Source organism: Pteropus medius, unplaced genomic scaffold, assembly GCF_902729225.1.
Source record: "Pteropus medius unplaced genomic scaffold, Ma_sr-lr_union100, whole genome shotgun sequence".
Lineage (NCBI taxonomy): Eukaryota > Metazoa > Chordata > Mammalia > Chiroptera > Pteropodidae > Pteropus > Pteropus medius.
In genome coordinates, this window is record NW_024355109.1 from 912172 (window position 1) to 930010 (window position 17839).

Consider the following 17839-nt stretch of genomic DNA (forward strand, 5'->3'; position numbering starts at 1 on the left):
CCAACTAACAGTCTTAAAAAAAAAAGGCCCTGGGGACACCTGCCCCACCTGCACCCAGGTACGTCCCTCCATCTGCTTCATTGGGTTTGGTGCCCTTCTTCTCTAGCCATTCCAGAATTCCACAAAAAGATGTCTTTGCTGTCATTCTGGACCAAGTGCTGCAGCCCAGTTGGTGTCTATCACAGCTCAGCTGACAGAGTGATTAAGCAGCTGGAAGCCAGCTTTGCCGGAAGTGTCAACAGAGACTATCCAGGACTTGCAGACCCAGGTAGAGAACAACAATACGGAGGGGAGGAAAGCATTTCTGTCCTGGGGTGCAAGAGCGAGCACCAGTAAGGTTCCCCCTGCCTCTTCTCCCACAGCTACCCGTGAAAAACAGCTTACCCTCCAGAGAGCCATCACCTACTCAGTAAGATCTCAGAACAGAAAGACATTGAACATGTCATAACTCAGAACATCAGAAGTGACTTTTAAAGGCACTGTATTTTTGTATTGCTACTAAAGTATGTCAGCAATACAAGGGTGTCAAATGGTATAAACACTTTGGAAAAACTGTTAGGCATTTCTACTAACACTAAATATACTCCTTCCCTCCGATCCAGCAATTCCACTCCTAAATATATCAAGAGAAATGTGTGCTTATACTCACAAAAAACAAGACATGTATTAGAAGGTTCATATCAGCTTTACAGACAAAAGCCAAAAACCAGAAACAACTCACATGCTCAAGACAATGGATAAATTGTAATATATTCATACAGTAGGGTATACCACAGCCTGGTGGCTCTTCCTGTGCATCCCTCCTGCCGGTCCTGCCAGAAGCAGGTGACCTTCTGAGATGCATGTAAAGGGGCAGTACATTCAGACTGAAGCAACTCTTGCCCCTCCTCTCCCTTCATGACCACAAGGTATACCCTTTGGATATACCTTTATTCCCACTGTCTTGACTGGACTCCTACACAGCAATTTTTTTAAAAAAATAAATCACTGCTACAGGCAACGCTTTGGATGAATCTCACAGATATTTTGATGAGTAAAAGGAATCAGATACCGAAAGTGCATACTGTATAATTCTATTTAAATGAAGTTCAGAAACAGGCAAACTTCTGTTGACAGAAATCAGATTATTGGTGGCCTATGGTGGGGGTAGGCGAGTAGCTATAGGAAGAGGCACAAGAGAACCTGCTAGGGTGCCAGCTATGTCCTGTATCTCGATCTAAATGGTAGTTACGCAGTGTATAGGTATGCAGAAGTCACCTGGCTGTTCCCTGAGGATTAGTTCACTTGCATGCTTCACTCTATCCTATTCTACAATAAAAAGATGAATGAATGAATGAATGAATGAATGCTCATGTTTCTTAAAAGCTGCTTTGTATCTTCTCTTTACAAATAGTGTTTCGAACCTTGGTGTCCCAAATCCTGGACCGGGCTGAGCCTTTGCTTTCCTCCAGCCTGTCCTCAGAGGTCATCACTGTTTTCCAGTATTATAGTTACTTCACCAGCCACGGTGTGAGCGACCTGGAGAGTTACCTGAACCAGCTGGCCAAGCAAGGTGGGATGTGTTCTTTGGTCACACTTTGCGGTGGCTCAATTTGAAGTTATCTCTGGTCTTTTTTTGTCACAGTTTTTAGTGATGGTAACTTTTTTCTTGCCAAGTCAATAGCTGGGCTGAGATTTGCCTGTTAAACAACTTCTGGACCTTTCACCTTAGTAAGCCTTTTGCCAATGAACCAGGGATTTACTGAGACCATCCAGCAGGGTGTACCATTACCAGGAAGCTGGTAAAAAGACTCACTGTAATTTCTTTCGGTCATCAATGTGTTCACCATTTGTGGGATCAAGCCTACAGGCAGTACTATTTTATGTTACCATTTTGGTGGTGCTTTCATAATAATAAGCAGAAATCTGGTTCCAAAGAGAGCAAGTGGGGGCACACGTTGAGAAGGGGAAGGAGGGAAGGACAGAAAACCAGAGCTAGGCCGCATGTCCAGGGAATGAGGAGAACGGGCACCAATGTGGGGGCGCAGCGACGGAGCTCGTTACTGCCTTCTTATGGGACACTTCACATATTAGAAATAAAATCAGTATCTGCCATGAGTTAAAACCTCTTTGGGAGTAGAGCCAGGCAGTGAGGGGCCGTTTCTGGTTCCCAAGTGTGGGCTCTGTGAATCCTCTGCGGCCCGATAGTGCAGGTGAAGGGGACAGGAGGAGCAAGCTGTGTTGTTTGGGACCAGACGGTTTGGCTCAGCACCTTGGCAGCAGCAATGTGTCTGGCCCACACCCAGGCTCAGCCCTTCTCCTTCCAAAACATTAAGCCCTGCAACATTTCCTGCCCAGTGGGTGGCATGACAGTGAGAAGAAGACATTTTCCTCCACCCAGTGTCGCAGCAGCCTGAACATAGCCCCAAAGAATACAAATGCTGGCGAGCAGGAGAATGAGAATGCTGAGGCGAGAGACCCTGGCGTAGGAGCAGAGGGCCTCACTTTATTATATCCTTCACTTCTTGATTCTAAATTTGTCAGTCTAAATCAATTTTCTGAGCGAATTTCTAAATTACTCACTTTACATCTGTGGCAGTTAATGTCTCTAAGCTTCTTCTTACAGGGCCCCTGGAAGGAACTACTCATTTATTAGTAGGAATGAAAAATAAAATAGAAAAAACCTGAACCTTTTGCATGTCTTTCTTCCTTTCCTTATAAGAGGAAAAGGCTCTCATTATAAAAATTTCAGAAAACATAGAGAAATATAAAAGAAAAAGTTCAAGTCACCCATTCTCCTACTTTTAAAATTTTAATGTACTTTTCAGTTGAGTGTGCCTGGGTTTTAAATTTCAAAATTGTGATTACACATTATAGAATGACATTATATCCCATGTTATTAATTCTTTGAAATATTTATTTTAGTTGTACAGTATCTCTGCACTTGAATATATACTAATGTATTTGATTATTGAACATTTTGGTTGTTTCCCATTATTTATTTAGCTGTTTACATATCTTGAGACTTTTTATTAGGGTATTTATTTAAAAGCAGTGAAATTACCAGAACAACCACAGCAGCAAAAATAGGAAATTAAAGCAAAAAAAAAAATAATCTCTAATTCACAAACTTGTCTATTGTGTACAGGATGCTGTTCCATTGATAGAACATGAATATTTTCTTATATTTTCCCATCTGTGCTGACCAGACACACTCTTATCCTAATGTTTTTGTGGCTCATGGACGCCCATGCTGGATATCTAGTTAGGGATTAGCATACAGTCCTTAGTCATGGAATACTTAAGTCAGTTTGTCCAAATGCGATTCAAAACCCTATATATTTTTTTTATCATTTTCCAACCAACTAACTGGATTCCATCAGGGCGCAGTTACCTGAGTGCAGACAGAACGCAGAGCGGGGGTCACTCAGGGTTAGGGTTTTGCCAAACGGGTGTGAATAAAAGGCAAAGGGGCAACAGAGTTTGCTCCATCAGGAGGACTGTAAAAAGTGTTCACTTGTATCTTCCTCACTATATATTTTTACATCTGACTATTTAATTCATCTATAAGTCATTTTAGTAGCAGTTATGCCATGGAGATCCACCTTCGCCTTTTTCTCCTATAATTTGCCATTCTCCTTAATGTAGTTATCTAAACAATCTGTGCTGTTCTAATTGGAAACATCCCCTTTATCATGCTAATTTTTCCTATGTACTTGGCTCTGTTATTATGTATATATCTGAGTCTTATTTACTTTTTTTTAACGAGCTCGTTGCTTTACTGTCGGAAGGCGAATGCTCTTTTATTCTCACTTCAGTTTCCATAGTGCAGACTCTGCAATCACTGAGAGACGGAAAACTGCTTCGGGCCCTGAGCGGCCTGGCACCCGGCAGCCTCCCAGCCCAGCAGGACGTGCTCAGGGCTCTGGCCCTGCTCTTAACCGGGGAGGACGATGGAGTCAGCGAGGCCGTGAGGCTTTACCTGGTGGCAGCCGCAGGAAACGAGCATTTCCGGGAAAAGGTAGCACACAAACTCATGGCCATCAAGCCCAAAACTTGCTTAATTTTCTGCAATTTACCATTAATATTTTGCCATTTTTATTTTATAAAAATAATTTTTCTTCTGCTTATTAGTGATATATACTCTGCAAAGTGATTTAAACCTCAAAAATATACTGTGATGATTAAGTGCCCATGAGTGCAGCCCCCCAGATTCAACTATTAATAACTTAGTGTATACTTCTTCCAGGTTTTTTCTAAATATATGTTAACATGTAATTATTTTTTTTTAAATGAGACCATACTGTTCTGTTGTGTACCATATTTTTTTTAAATGTAATATATCATGGTTATTTTACATGTCAGAGCATATTGATCTACTTCATTCTCTTTGATGGATTATTGGCTTTTCAGTGTATGCATATCCTATAATTTATTTTATTATTCCATATTCATGGGCATTTGTGTAGTTTCTAACTCTGAAATATGTTCTGGTGAACATACATGTGTGTGTATTTACACACATATATTTCATGGGTAGTCTGGAGTCAAATCATCAGATTGTTGGGTCAGCGAGTTAGAATATTTTTCATTTTAAAACCATCACTCCTATCACTAGGGAAGAGGTAATTTATCTCTCCCTTGACTTTAATTCAACAGCCATCCAGGAGTAACAGGCATCTAAAAATCATGCACATTGGGGCCCAGTCCAAGCAGGGCGGTTGGTCTGCAGGGAGCCCTTTACAGTTTGAACAGCCATTCTAAAAACTCACACCAACCCTCAGATAAGCTCAGGAAAATTACAGCTGGCTCCTTCCTGTTCTTGGAAAGGTCAAATGTCGACTGCAAGAGGAGCGTAAGTTTCCTAAGGCATAACCTAAGCAGGCTGTATTGGGGCATTGCGTACTCAGAGAAGACATCCCATGCTAATGCCCTTTTGACCCAAAAAACGTGAACTTCACATTGTTCTTTCTTAATAAAGTTCTGATACTTTAGTGGAAGTAGCTCAAAAGTCTGTTCTGTGGGCTAGCTACCATCATCCCCACTGAAAAAAGAGGTGATATAATTCACATACCATAAAATATTTACATTCACCCTTTAAAGTATATAACCCAGTGGTTTTTAGTATATTCACAAATCATCACCACTATCCAATTCCGGAACATTTTCATCACCCCCAAAAGAAATCCTGTCCCCGCCCGCAGTCATTTCCATTGCCTCCTCCCTCCAGTTCCTGGCAACCACTACTCTGCTGTGTCTCTGTGGATTTGCCTGTTCTAGCCTCACCTGTTCTGGACGTTTCTTATGAATGGAATCACATAATATGTGGCCTTTACGTCTTGCTCTTTCACTCAGCATGATGTCACTCAGCAAGGGTCATCCATGTTGTAGCATGTATCAGTGCATTTCTTTTTATGCCAAATAATATTGCATTGTAGGAGCAGATCACATTTATCAGCTGATGAACTCTTGGGTTGTTTCTGCTTTGGGACTATTATGAACATAATAATAATAAATGTCCCATTCTGCTCGGCCTTTTGCACACTTACCATCAGCTGGATTTTGGCCTCCAGGGTGAAGGACTCTCCTCCACATGACTGACTCAGCATCTTGCAGCTTTCTTGTGGAGCTAATATGTTGCTCTCCACAGGTCCTTCTAAACAATCTTCGCATTCCTACTAGACCCTAGGGTCTGTTGAAAGCCAGACTCATAACTTTGCTGTCAGATGACTTGACCCCAGACTACTCATAAAATATGTGTGCGTGCAGAGGCCGAGCTGACCATTTTCTATAATGGTTGAAGGTCGTTCACTTTCCGTCCCATAATAGGTAAGGGGACTGTTCAGTGTCACAGCTGACATGGCACAGACCACTGGCCCTGATTGGTCACTCCCCTTACAGCCCACCAACCAAGCAGAATACACTTCACTATGAGGAAGCATAAGACGTGTATAAAAGAAAAAGCCCCACTGCGATGGGGGCTCAACTTTTGGATGTGAATCTGCCGAGCCGGTGCCGGCACCAGCTCGAGTATCCTGCAACATTTCATCTTCCAGCTTCGTATACCCCAAAGCATGTGACCTGGTAGACAATAAAGGATCAATGTATTGAATAAAGAGACTGCTCTTTTAATAAACATGAATTTTAATGATTTTTTTTTTTGGCACTGAAGGTAGTGCAAGAATATCTTGTTTTATCTGTAGTTCATCTCAGGCAGTAAAAATGATTATCTACCTGTAAAACTACAAACTAATCAAAATGTCTTCATGGTGTCCTTCCTTCTCTTTCAGGCCTTGCTCTATTACTGTGAAGCACTAACAAGGACAGACCTCCATCTCCAGAAGGCAGCCTGCCTGGCCCTGAAAAGCCTGGAGGTAACGCCCAGCCTCAAAGCCCCTCCAGTTCAGCTTTGAGCAAAACTAAGCCAAGTACAGAAACGGCTTCCCTTCCGTTTGTGGAACTGCCTGTTTCAGCAGAGTTTCCTACCTCAGAGTTTTGCACTGAAGTTTTGCAATAAAGTCTGGGGTCCTTTATTCTTTAAACTGCCACTAAATGTGACTTTATTTTGTTAAAGTATAAATGTTTTGGAAAACAGTTATGTTTTTGAATAGCCCACAGAAATTAGTTTGCCTCTGGGTCAGTACTAGAAAAGTATATCCTAAGCCAAAAAAGAGAGGATATGGTGATTTCACCATTTTTTACTGTGTACAAAAAATAACAGGGACCCAGAAAATTTGCAAAGAAATTCTAAAATTCATTGTGCCAATAAATTTCCAGATCCTTCCCCATGAACTGTTTTTATTAAGCAGCTCACAATCTTAACTGTGTCAAAGGGAGGTGTTGGTGAGAGAGCTAAAATATAAATGAAAAAAGAAGGCATGAAAATTCCCAGCATTAACGAGTTTATGTTACAGTGGTCAAGATTTAATGTTTGACGTACTTTAATCACAAAAAAAAAAAAAAAAAGACTAATCACTCTTGAGAAAAGAATGAGAAAGCCACACCTCAGAGCTTGCTAAAATCTTGGATGGGTGCATGGGACAAGGGGCAGGGTTCTGCAGGCCTGTCAGGAAGTGAAGAAAGGGATTAACACTTCAAAAGAAAAAGCTAATGACTTGCGAAGAAAAACAGCCCTGGGAAATTTTGTCCTTGTTACTTGGTCAAAAATTTACCTTTTGGTGGCCAATAAAAGCCCACAGTGATTGCTATTTATTTGGGTGCTCTCTGACATACAGTGACATCTCAGTGATGATGGCTGTGATACACAAGGTAAAGCAAGACATGAGGAGACAGTGATCTGTTTTGTGGATTTACGTGCTGCAAAGGTTATAGTAAAAGCTACAATTTTAAACTCTAGCATATCCCAAGTCTGGCAGCACTGATTTAATCCCTTTCTCCTAGAGGATAGGATCCTTTGGGCTGAATAAGGGTCCTCTTACTAAGCTGTCCCCAGCCCCCAGCTCACAGCGGGGCTCTGTGCAGCACAGAGCAGATTCAGGATGTCATCCACCCAAACCAGTCAACTCTAATTAACTTGTCAGGGGAAAACTTTTTTTGATTAATGATAACAAGCAGACACCTCACATTTTTCTTTTCTATCGTCAAACCGGAAACAATCTGGAGAGATCAAAGTGGCCCTCCGATGTCAGGTCCCCATCTGTCTCATTGGGTTGGAATAACCCAGGATCTACACATGCTGCTCACTCCAATTCGTCATGTTTGGGCACCCAGCACTGCCACTACCACTCCATAGGCCTAGCTTTCTTCCAAAAAGAGAAAATCATAATTTGTTACCCATTATCAACTCAAAATCTCAGCAAGAATCTTTGGTTTTGCAGCAGGCAGGCTCCCTTCTGGGACTTGCCCTAAATGGTGGTGTTGCTGGAGACACTGCCAGGCCCCCTTCCCCCTCCACATTTTCCCTGGTAACGTCTACTCCTGGGTCTTCCACTACCATCTATATGCTAATGACTCCCAGCATTTCCCGTCCAGGTCTTCCTGTCCTGTCTATTATCCTGCTTGCTGCTGGACATCCCCACTAGAAAGTCACCTCAAATTTCACCCATCTCACCCCTGCCTCCAATCTTCTCTGTCTTAGTGGATGGTACAACCACCACCAAGCAGCTCGTGCCAGAAACCTAGGGGCCATCATGACCCTCCCTCACCCTCATCCTCCACATCCAACCAGCCTTACCGTCCTGCCGGTCCCACTTCCATAACAGCCTAATTCTGGCCGCTCTTTATCCCCACTGTGTTCGCCTGGATTTGAGCATCCTTTCTACCAATATCTCTGCCTTGTTAGAGCCTAAACTCCCGTTAGTCCGTCTTCTTCACTGCAGCTAGAATGCTCATAATAAAATACAAATCCAACCTCAAACTCTTGTATGACTTTCCATGACCTTTGAATAAGTCCAAAACCCTTAATGGCTCATCAGGCCCTCCTTGATTTGGGCTGTCATAAACTAATCCCCTTGCCTAGAATTTGTTTCCTTCTCCACACCCCCAAACACACACACACAGACGCACACGCACACCCCTCCCACATGCGCAAACATGGCGAACTCCTCTAAGATGTTACTTCCTCCATGAAGACTTCCCTGATCAGACCAGCTTGTTTCCCAGTCGCGTTCTTCTCTCACACTCCAACTCAGCCTATCATTCATTGTAGTAATTATTTTCCTCGTTTAACTCTGTCTCTCCTCTAGACTGGAAACTCCCCGGGGGCCAGGGCTGGGTCTTGTCCATCGCTGAACCCCCCACACCTTGTGAACTGTCTGGTTCATAGAGCACTCAGTAAACAAATAGTTGGACTCCCATCGTTGACCTCTGTTCTCCTCCTCTCGTTTGGCATATAAGCTAAATATTAGGAATTCTTAAGTTAGAGCTCTTTTAGAAGCAGTGAGTTACAGTGGAAAGAACAATGAGAAGTGGATTCTGTTCTGGAAAAGCAAGCGCGTCACCCCCTTCTCTAGGCCTGCAGTTCTCCATGAAATGAGGGACTTAGCTGATCACTGGAGATCTAACAAGTCTGAATTCTGGGCTGCAACTCAGGAAATTCTCATACAGTACATCTCGGAGTGGCAGCCAGGAATCTGTACTTTACAAGAGCTCCTGACTCTCAGCTAGGTGTAGGAAGCCCTGGATAAGATGGTTTTAAAGTCCCCACCAGCTCTGAAATGCTAAGTCTCATGCAACCCCAGACATAAATGTCAGAACATGATTTTAACTCTTTTCTCCCTGTAGGCTACTGAAAGCATTAAAATGCTGGTGACACTGTGTCAGTCCGACACTGAAGAAATCAGAAATGTGGCCTCGGAAACCCTCTTGTCTCTTGGTGAGAATTTTTTTATGTGTTTACTTTTCACTCCCAAAGGGAACCGTCAGAAGTTTCATGTGTGTTGTTTTAGCAATTTTCCCTCATGGCTACCTGTGTGCACACGCACAAAAACACACACACACACACACAGAATGAGGAACTGATCAACCTCCATCTCACTCCAGCTCCTGTTGTATGACTGCTGAGGGTGAGGGCTGCTCTGTGGAGCCATTCTAGATGCTTCATTGGTCTGTGCACTATTTGGAGTCAAGAACATAGAAGTCAAACCATAGTCAGGAGTCCGGGGTGGGGTTTGCACCACCCGGAGGACTATGATAGGCTGAGGTTCCCTAAGAGGCCACAGTCCCCCAGCTGTCACAGCCTCACCGACTCTCAGGCTAACCTGATCGTCCCCTGGCCTATCCCACCTGAGCCCTGACACCAAAGGAAAGATTGAAGTATTTATTTTATTCTGAAATATCCAAATAAACCTTCCCCTCCACTTCATTTTCTAAAGGTTCGTGCTTCACAGGTTTCATACTTTTATTCTTCTGGGGAGTTGGGAGGGTAGAGAGAGGCTTTCAAAACTCCACATAAAAAATAAAAATATTTATTATAAATAATTTTACTACTACAACATACTCTTAAAATGTAAAAACTATACTCCTAGAAGTCCTCAATTCTATCCAGTCAATAATACTAATTGGAAAAAGGGTGCTCTACTTTGACTCTAGTAGCTTAACAACATAAGGGAGACTCTCCTGGCATTTATCATCATCATGAAAATCATATTCATTGTTAGTTGTTCTTTCTTACGTTATCAGTTTAATAAGGCTCCTTTCTGCTAGTGAATATAATGTTCCAGGCACAGAAATCTTAGCCAGCATATGTTTGTTTAAAGGATAAAACAGTTATTCCTTATGGCTGTTTCCGGCATAGAAATTATTTAATTCCCTATAAATGTGCCTAGGGTATCATTAGTTTTAGCTTCTTTCTTTCCTTCGTATTCTGAAATAACAGCGAAGGTAAGCCAGATGTTTGTAAAGCGCAGCCAGTCATGTGTCTACTTCCAGTAGAACCAAAGAAAGTTTGAGCCCTGCCGAATGTGCCCAGTCACTTCAGCTGCACAGACAGCAGCATCTACAGGAGCGATCACATACCTTCTTGTCCTGAGCTCTTCACACACGTGGCTGCCCACGCCCAGCCTCCATGCTCTCTCACCTCACCGATTCATGGCTGAATCACCAGGGGAGCTTTAAAATATACTCAGGCCTAAAATATATATATACTCAGGCCTGGTTCCACTTCCAAAGATTTTGCTCTCGTTGGCGTGAGATATACCTCAGCTCTGGGACTTGTAAAAGTATCCTAAGTGATTCTTTCAAACAGACTTTCAGTTTATTGGAAGGCTTCTATTCCTAGAAACTACAATAAGATTATAAAATCCGTGATTACATTCCTTTTCTAAAACCCACTAATATCAATATCATTCCAGCATTTCATGAATCTTTTTTTCCCACAATTTCTGATTGGACACAACTATTTCCATCTTTTTCTCACTTGTATTCAATGCATAAAAGCCCATTTCTTATCACTAGTTGTCTATACTTCATTTTCCCATTTTTTCTAATATTTTAAACAGGAAAATGGAACAAAATATTCAAATAATTTACAAATACACGTTGGCTGTTCAGGATGGTGCCGACAAACTGAACCAGCTGTTGGTGGTAGATGTCATCACCACATGTTTACATGGCAAAGAGTAACTTTTTAGCTGAAGTTCGAAAGCCTAATCTTGACTTTTATGAAAGATAATTTAACATGTACCAATATGTAATGTATAGAAGTAAAACTTAGGTAAAAGTTCAATGCACTGAAGTTAAGGACTAGCCATACTGAAATTCCTAATGCACTTAAAATATAATACATATGATTTTCAAAAGAATAAATCTATTATGTGAAATCATCAACCTCACATGCCCATAGGACTTCTACTTTGTTTCACACCCTGGCATTCTCTTACTCTCTGGCATTAGCTCAAAAGTTCTTGGTTTTTCTAAACATTACCTAGAAACGACATAATTAAGAATAACTGAAGATGACTTTTCCTTACCTGAAGCTAACGTTAGCAAAAAAATAGCAGTCCATACCTAAACAACTGGTATTAATTTATTATCCTGAGTGATGAATAAAAAAGTTAAGTTCAAATTGGCATTCATTTTTCTTGTTGTGTATCCAGGAGAAGATGGGCGACTGGCATATGAACAATTGGACAAATTTCCTCGAGACTGTGTTAAAGTTGGAGGTCGTCATGGAACTGAAGTGGCCACAGCCTTTTAATTACCAGTTGGCTCTGCCTAACAGCTGTCTTAATTAGTGGCCCTATTAATCAAGAGGGTGCTGTGATTTAGCTGGAATGTCTTTAAAATTTAAAGAGTTCTGTTCAGGTTGTCTGGAAATCTAACATGTTGTAGAAAGAATTAACGGTAAGTTTCACAGCATCCACCTGCTTTTCCTTTGGCCAGTACAATAGGGCTTCTTGTGACTAACAGATTACATCATTCATTGCGTCTGACCATGCTTAATGAGTCTGTCATATCAAATATATATGGAATTTTAAAATAGCCATCTTTGTACTTTTTTGGAAGTTCTTCTATGAGCTTGAAACAGTCCTGTGATACTTTGATAAATATCATATGCCTTGCAGTTTTTCTCTGTCGTGCTCTCAGGGTTGAGTGGCCCCCTAAGCTACCTAATTTTACCTTAAATGCAAAGCACAAAATATAATTTCTTCAAATAAAAGTTTGCCTGCAGAACCTGGTAAAATGACACATTGTAAGAGTTAAATGTTTTTTTCTTTCATTTTTTTCAAACCTCCGCTATTTCTCTTCTTCATTGTGAAAATTCAAAAAGCATGTTTTCATTATGATAAAAAGACAGGCAGATGACTACAAACTACCTTAATAAGATTATATCCATATACATTTTTAAAAAAAACAACACGCAAAGCTTAAGCTTTTTTTTTTTTTAAGAGCCTTTTTTTATACTTTTACAATTGAGGTATTTTGCTGCTGAAACTAATCAAAACCAAAAGTCATGGATTCAGAAAGCTGGGATGCTCTTTGAGGTGGAATAACTCTCAGAAGTTGGAAGAATCCTAATGGAGTGGGAGCAGAGGGACATTAAAAGTGGTCCTTGCTTCTATAAAAGCTACCAGGAGGTTAGGAAGAAACCTGCCCTGAGGAATGGTTACTGCCCTGAGAAAGCACTTCCCACTGAGAGGATCCCTTAGCCAAACGGTTAACAGCGCCTGTTATTGCGGAAATCAAGGTAGCAAGTCCATTAAACAAAGTACAAGACCACTCAGTAGCTTCTATTAAATAATTTTTCTTCCTCTTAAGAATATACGAGGTAGGATATGCCAAAATAGCAAAAGAATACATGTGAGTATAACTTAAACTGTGGAATATTAACTGTATTCTGGATGTGTTTGTACAAAATACCATTTAGATAGCATTTTAAATATTTACATTTTAGCAAGACCTTTAAAAACAACTCATTTCATTTTAAAGTTGTCAGGTTTCCTGGCAAATAGTCCTTTTAACTGTGAAATTATGTGTATATATATTTGTATATTTATAAATATTATATAAATATATCCTTCATTTTAAAAGTACATTGTACAGTCTATAGTTAGTATGCATAGTCTGTAGTCTATGTTAAATGGTTGAAATGGTTCTTTTTATAGAAAATCAAATCATAAATGTTACAGTTTTTGGTTTGGTTTTTTATTTTTTGAATATTGCATGAATAACTCCATTATCTTTTGTATTCACTTGTGCATTTTATTTTTTGTTTGAAGGGGTGCTTAGTTTTGTGGCATTTGTATTCACTGTTTCAATCATGTAAGTTAAAATAAAAATTATTTTTGAATTACTAGTCTCATGTAGAGTCCGCTTTTTTTCACATACCTTTCTTGAGTTGGTATATACACATTACACCTCATTCTCAACTTGAATTTATTTTTATGTTGAAATTCCTTCATCTATAAATGAGGATATTTACTCCTCAGATTTTTTTGTAAAGCTCATTGGAGAAAAAGACTGTGAGCTCCTTAAGGGTAAAAAGCAGCATCATTTATTTGTGTGTGTTCCAAGCCCAAATCCCAAGCATAGATTGATTCCTGATTTCTGTATTCCATTCCGTTGTGTTGCTAAGTGATGCATTCCATAGTTCTTGACTGTTCTGTTATTGCCAGCTGTGTAACTGAAGCACCACTGGCCTTTTACACAATGGCCAAGGCCCGTGTTTATTATGTGCAATTTTGGACTCAGGTATATCAGTGTTTTGTGGGGCTGTATAAGTCCCTCCAGAGCTTCTGGAGTGTCACTGTTAAGGGCTTTTTCATTAAGAAGAAAGAGGAAAACCATATCCCGCAGAATGAGAATATTTTCCACAAAGAAAAAATTGTGGTACTTGGCCAAATGTTGAAGGACAAATCTCTAGCCCTTGAGAAGAGGGCACAAGCTGCCTACAGGATTGGACTGCTGGCCTTCACAGGTACCGACTTAACCAGCTGTGCTAAAATAAGTGTTCAAAATCCTTTTGCTTGTTATATAACATTGTAAGTTAGTGATCTTCATAGCTCATCTTAAAATTCCAATAACTTTTCTTTGCCTAAATTATTAGTTTTGTATTTGTACCGCCAATTACTAATTATTTTTTCCTCAAGGATTTCAGGTTTTAAAAGAATGTGTCCATCAAATAAGTTATTAAGTGTCCTCCCAATTCTATTAAAAATATATACTAAAGGTGCCTATCAAAGTCCTCATTATCATAAGTCAAAGAATCTTTACTGTGTTATATAATTCTAACCTAGTGATGATTCCAACAGAGTAAAACTACTTGATTTTTTATCTTGTAAAAATACAGAGAAAATAGCTTAGAAAAATCAATAAGAACTTAATGCTTCTAAAACAATTCCAGGAAAGCAAATACATGCATCAGTGAAAAGCAATGTGTACTTGCCAGAAAACTAAGTGGTAACCATTTAAACACACATTTAAGCACTTCCCACTGTCAAGTCCAAACTCGCCCTTTTTTTCCTAATAAATTTCAGGATATGTAATGAAATTTTATAGGTAGCCCTCAACAATACATCTAATTAGAAGCTCTTACTGGTAGCTGTGTCATAGATGGATTTTTTTTTTTATGAGAAAAAGATATTTAGATGTGGTTTGATAGACTAAATCTTTCAGAGTGGTATCCATGAGAGAAAAAATTTACTGTTTTCTAGGTGCCAGAACGGTTGTGAGCCACTGGCACAGAGATAAGGAGAGAGGAAACTCAGAACCCCCACATGAAGGAAAGGTAAATGGCACCCACCGCACCAGGCAGGCTTGGTTCCTTACATAGCTGTATTCCCCATTTGTGAGAAGAACTAGCCTATATTATAAAAGGGTCAAAATGCTTTATCTTGATATTATTTAGCCTTAGTTGTAGTGGAGGAAAGGGCTTGTGCCCAGGCTCCAGCTAAAGCTTCAACATCCTTGGGATCACAGTACTTTTATGGAGTGCCAGTACAAGTAAGAGAAATCCAATCTAGGTCAAAACTCCAGTGGCTAGAACCTAGCAACAATGTCAGCTAATCCTCACCATCTAAATAGTCTTTATCAAATGCCTTCTTGGCTCCTACCTTCTCAGAGTTTGAGATTTGAACTAGGAAGATCTGGGGTTCAGGTATATGATAAAAGTAGTCTAGGACAGGCTGGGTCAGTAACCAAAAACAAGGAAAAACTTGTAAGGCCATGTTGGTCCCAGATCTGCAGGAGTTGTGTTGAGAAATGTGTAAAAACAGGAGAGAATGGCAAAGCAATGGACTCATGAAAAGCCTTTCTTACTCACATTAGACCCAGCTTTGCAGCTCAGCCTTTGGGTTTTCTCTTTGCTTGCTCTAGTGCTGATATTTTTTCAAGTACTGAAGATAGAGAACCAGGAAAGAAACCATGAGGGAAGGTTTGCTAGGTGAACACAAGTCAGGTTTCCTTCACCTTGAAGTACAGACTCTTGGGTGCCTGATTAAAGGAAATTGGCAGACAGGGACCTTCCAGGGCTTTTCATATCACTCCTTACTTATCAACACATATTTTCTCATTCTCACAGTAGCACACAGGGTGGGGAAAAGAGGAAACTCCAAGTATTCCACGTGTCAATATACAGCAACAAGAATCCGAACACAATAAGCATACCATGTCACTAGCTACTAGATATACCAATTACTTCTGGAAACGCAAATACTTGTTTTACAGGAGGACCAACTGCTGGGAAATTTGCAGCTGAGTACATGAAAGAAGTAGCTCACTTGCTGCAAGATCACGAGATGGCACCAAAAACAAGAATCCAGCTCCTCCAGAGTGTAGCATGTTGGTGTTACTTAAACCCTGTCAATCAAAAAAGAGCCAAACATCTGCAGTTTATTCCCATTCTCATTGGGTTTTTTGATAACAAACTTGAGTCTACCACCAAAAGTGAAATCAACAGCAACCGCATGGTTAAATTTTGGACTTGCTACGTCCTCTCTGTCATGACATGCAATAACCTGTCTTGCATGCAGGAGCTTAAAAACCGCACAACTTTAAAACACCAACTGCAGATGCTAGCTAGTGAGAACTGGTCTGGATGGCCTGAGAATTTTGCCGAGGTACTGTATTTCCTAATTGGTTTTCACAGGAATTAACTTCTCTAAATCCAGTTTCATGATGCAGCTGTCTGCACCACTGCGATTCGGGAAAACAAATAATAAAAGTCAGTATATTATTCTTCGGTGTTTTCTTTTAGGTATTTTAAAATTTCCATAAATATTTCCAGTTACTGCAATAACCAAACTTAATGATAAGCACCGCTGTTTAAAATTACCTCATGAAAATTAAGTTCATAAAATGGGAATTTATGGGAAGATATGTTACCTATAGAACTGTGAGGAGCAACCGTGCATTTAGGGGTTATTAGAGGACATTAAGTCAAGGCATCTAGAAATGCCAAAATCTAACCCAACCCACAGCCACCAGCTGGAGGAGACAGTGGTGCCTTACGTGTATCTTTTCAGCCTTATTTCAGTGCTGGCCTTCCAGTTGCCCTGCCTTTGGCTGAGGTTTTCTGGCTATGAAACATGATCTTATTGCACATGAGACTAACATTTGATATTTAGCTGAAAATCAGAATCTAAGGAAATTTTTCCAAATTCTCCATCAACTAGGGTCACAGTTCCCAGGGGCTAGAAACATCCATCACCCGTTTCCTAGTGAAATCCATCTCCAAAATCACCCCAAGATCCACAGGCATCTACTCTGCTTTCTCAAACTAGTTTGAAGTTTTACAATTTTATTTAAATGAAAACATATAGTAGGTACACTTACCTGCTTTCTCTTGCTCAATATCATGTTGTGTGCACCAATTACTTTTTATTGCTGAGCAATATTCTAATGTAAACAATTCTTTCATCCATTCATTTGCTGATGGACATTTTGGCTATTACAAATTAAACTATGAAAATTTGCAGACAAATCTTCATGTAGATGGATGTATGCTTTCATTCCTCTCAGGTAAATACCTAGGAGTAGAATGGCTGGGTAATAGGGAATGTCTGCTAACTTTTAAGAAACTGATGAACATTTCTATAGCATTGATAGTATTTAACATTGCCACAAGCATTGAAGCGCCGTTTCACACACTTGACACTTGTATGCTCATTGTTTTTTTCAAACTGTAGCCATTGTTAGGTACTCAGAAGTACTTCATTGCCGATTTAATTTGCACTTTCCCAATGACTAATGATGTTGACATCTTTTCATGTGCTTATTTGCTACCCATTGGTGAAGCGTCCAAACCTCTCGCCAACTTTAAAAATTAGGTTGTCTACTTATTGAGTTGTAAGAGCTCTTTATAGATACAAATCCTTTGTTGAATGTTTTGCAAATATTTTCTCCCAGCCTGTGGCTTGTCTTTTCATTCCCTTAAAAGCCTTTCAAAGAGAAGTTTTTGAATTTTATGAAACTCAATTTACTGAAATAATTCTAATTCATGCTTCTTGTGTACTACTTGAGAAAACTTTGCCAAATCCAAGGTCACTAAATTTTTTTTTCCTGTATTTTTCTTCTAGAAGATTAAAAGCTTTAACTCTTATATTTAAAATTTCTCTTCAATTCCACCCCTCTTTTGCTCCCCACCAAATCCTGGTAATCCACTTTTGGCATTTTCTAGAAATATTTCCTATTTGCCAAGTTATCCTATTTTACTTAGCTCTCCTCTTTCTTACTCATTCCATCAGTCTCTCAGCTGATTTCTCTCTCCCCCAAACCTACATTAATTCTTCAAATTATTTTTTATTATAGTAAAAAATACATAAAATTTGTCTTCAATTCTATTTTTAGGCCAAAAGCCCATACCTAAAACACAGAGCTGCTTTAATACAGCAGCCACTAACCTCATGTGGCTATTTAAATATAAACTAAGAGTTCAGTTCCTCATTCGCACTAGCCACTTTTC

At 39.9% G+C, this 17839-nt stretch overlaps 2 protein-coding genes across 6 annotated transcripts in view; both read left to right on the plus strand.

The window, feature by feature from the left end:
* RIPOR2 (RHO family interacting cell polarization regulator 2) overlaps positions 1-12282 on the plus strand; it is a 173264-nt gene extending 160982 nt beyond the window's left edge. For 3 of the 5 annotated variants that reach the window (XM_039857147.1, XM_039857148.1, XM_039857149.1), the window contains exons 17-22: positions 107-268; positions 1394-1552; positions 3798-4000; positions 6270-6353; positions 9223-9313; positions 11535-12164. In XM_039857147.1, coding sequence (XP_039713081.1) covers positions 107-268; positions 1394-1552; positions 3798-4000; positions 6270-6353; positions 9223-9313; positions 11535-11635 — 800 coding nt within the window. In that variant the 3' untranslated portion in view covers positions 11636-12164. Of the gene's footprint in view, positions 1-106; positions 269-1393; positions 1553-3797; positions 4001-6269; positions 6354-9222; positions 9314-11534 lie in introns of all 5 variants that reach the window. The other 2 variants (XM_039857152.1, XM_039857146.1) reach the window with 1 other exon arrangement.
* A 47-nt stretch (positions 12283-12329) lies between these two features.
* ARMH2 (armadillo like helical domain containing 2) lies at positions 12330-16506 on the plus strand. Its single transcript, XM_039857155.1, has 2 exons — positions 12330-13855; positions 15604-16506. Exons 1-2 carry the CDS (start codon positions 13516-13518, stop codon positions 16029-16031), a joined length of 768 nt encoding a protein of 255 aa, XP_039713089.1. The 5' UTR covers positions 12330-13515; the 3' UTR covers positions 16032-16506.
* The last annotated feature ends 1333 nt before the right edge of the window (positions 16507-17839 follow it).

What these genes read in the sequence shown, in the direction of transcription:
- ARMH2 (XM_039857155.1), top strand. Translation starts at nt 13,516, where the DNA reads ATGCATTCCATAGTTCTTGACTGTTCTGTTATTGCCAGCTGTGTAACT. An exon ending in TGGACTGCTGGCCTTCACAG is followed by an intron (nt 13,856 to 15,603) that starts GTACCGACTTAA and finishes CTTGTTTTACAG; the next exon opens with GAGGACCAACTGCTGGGAAA.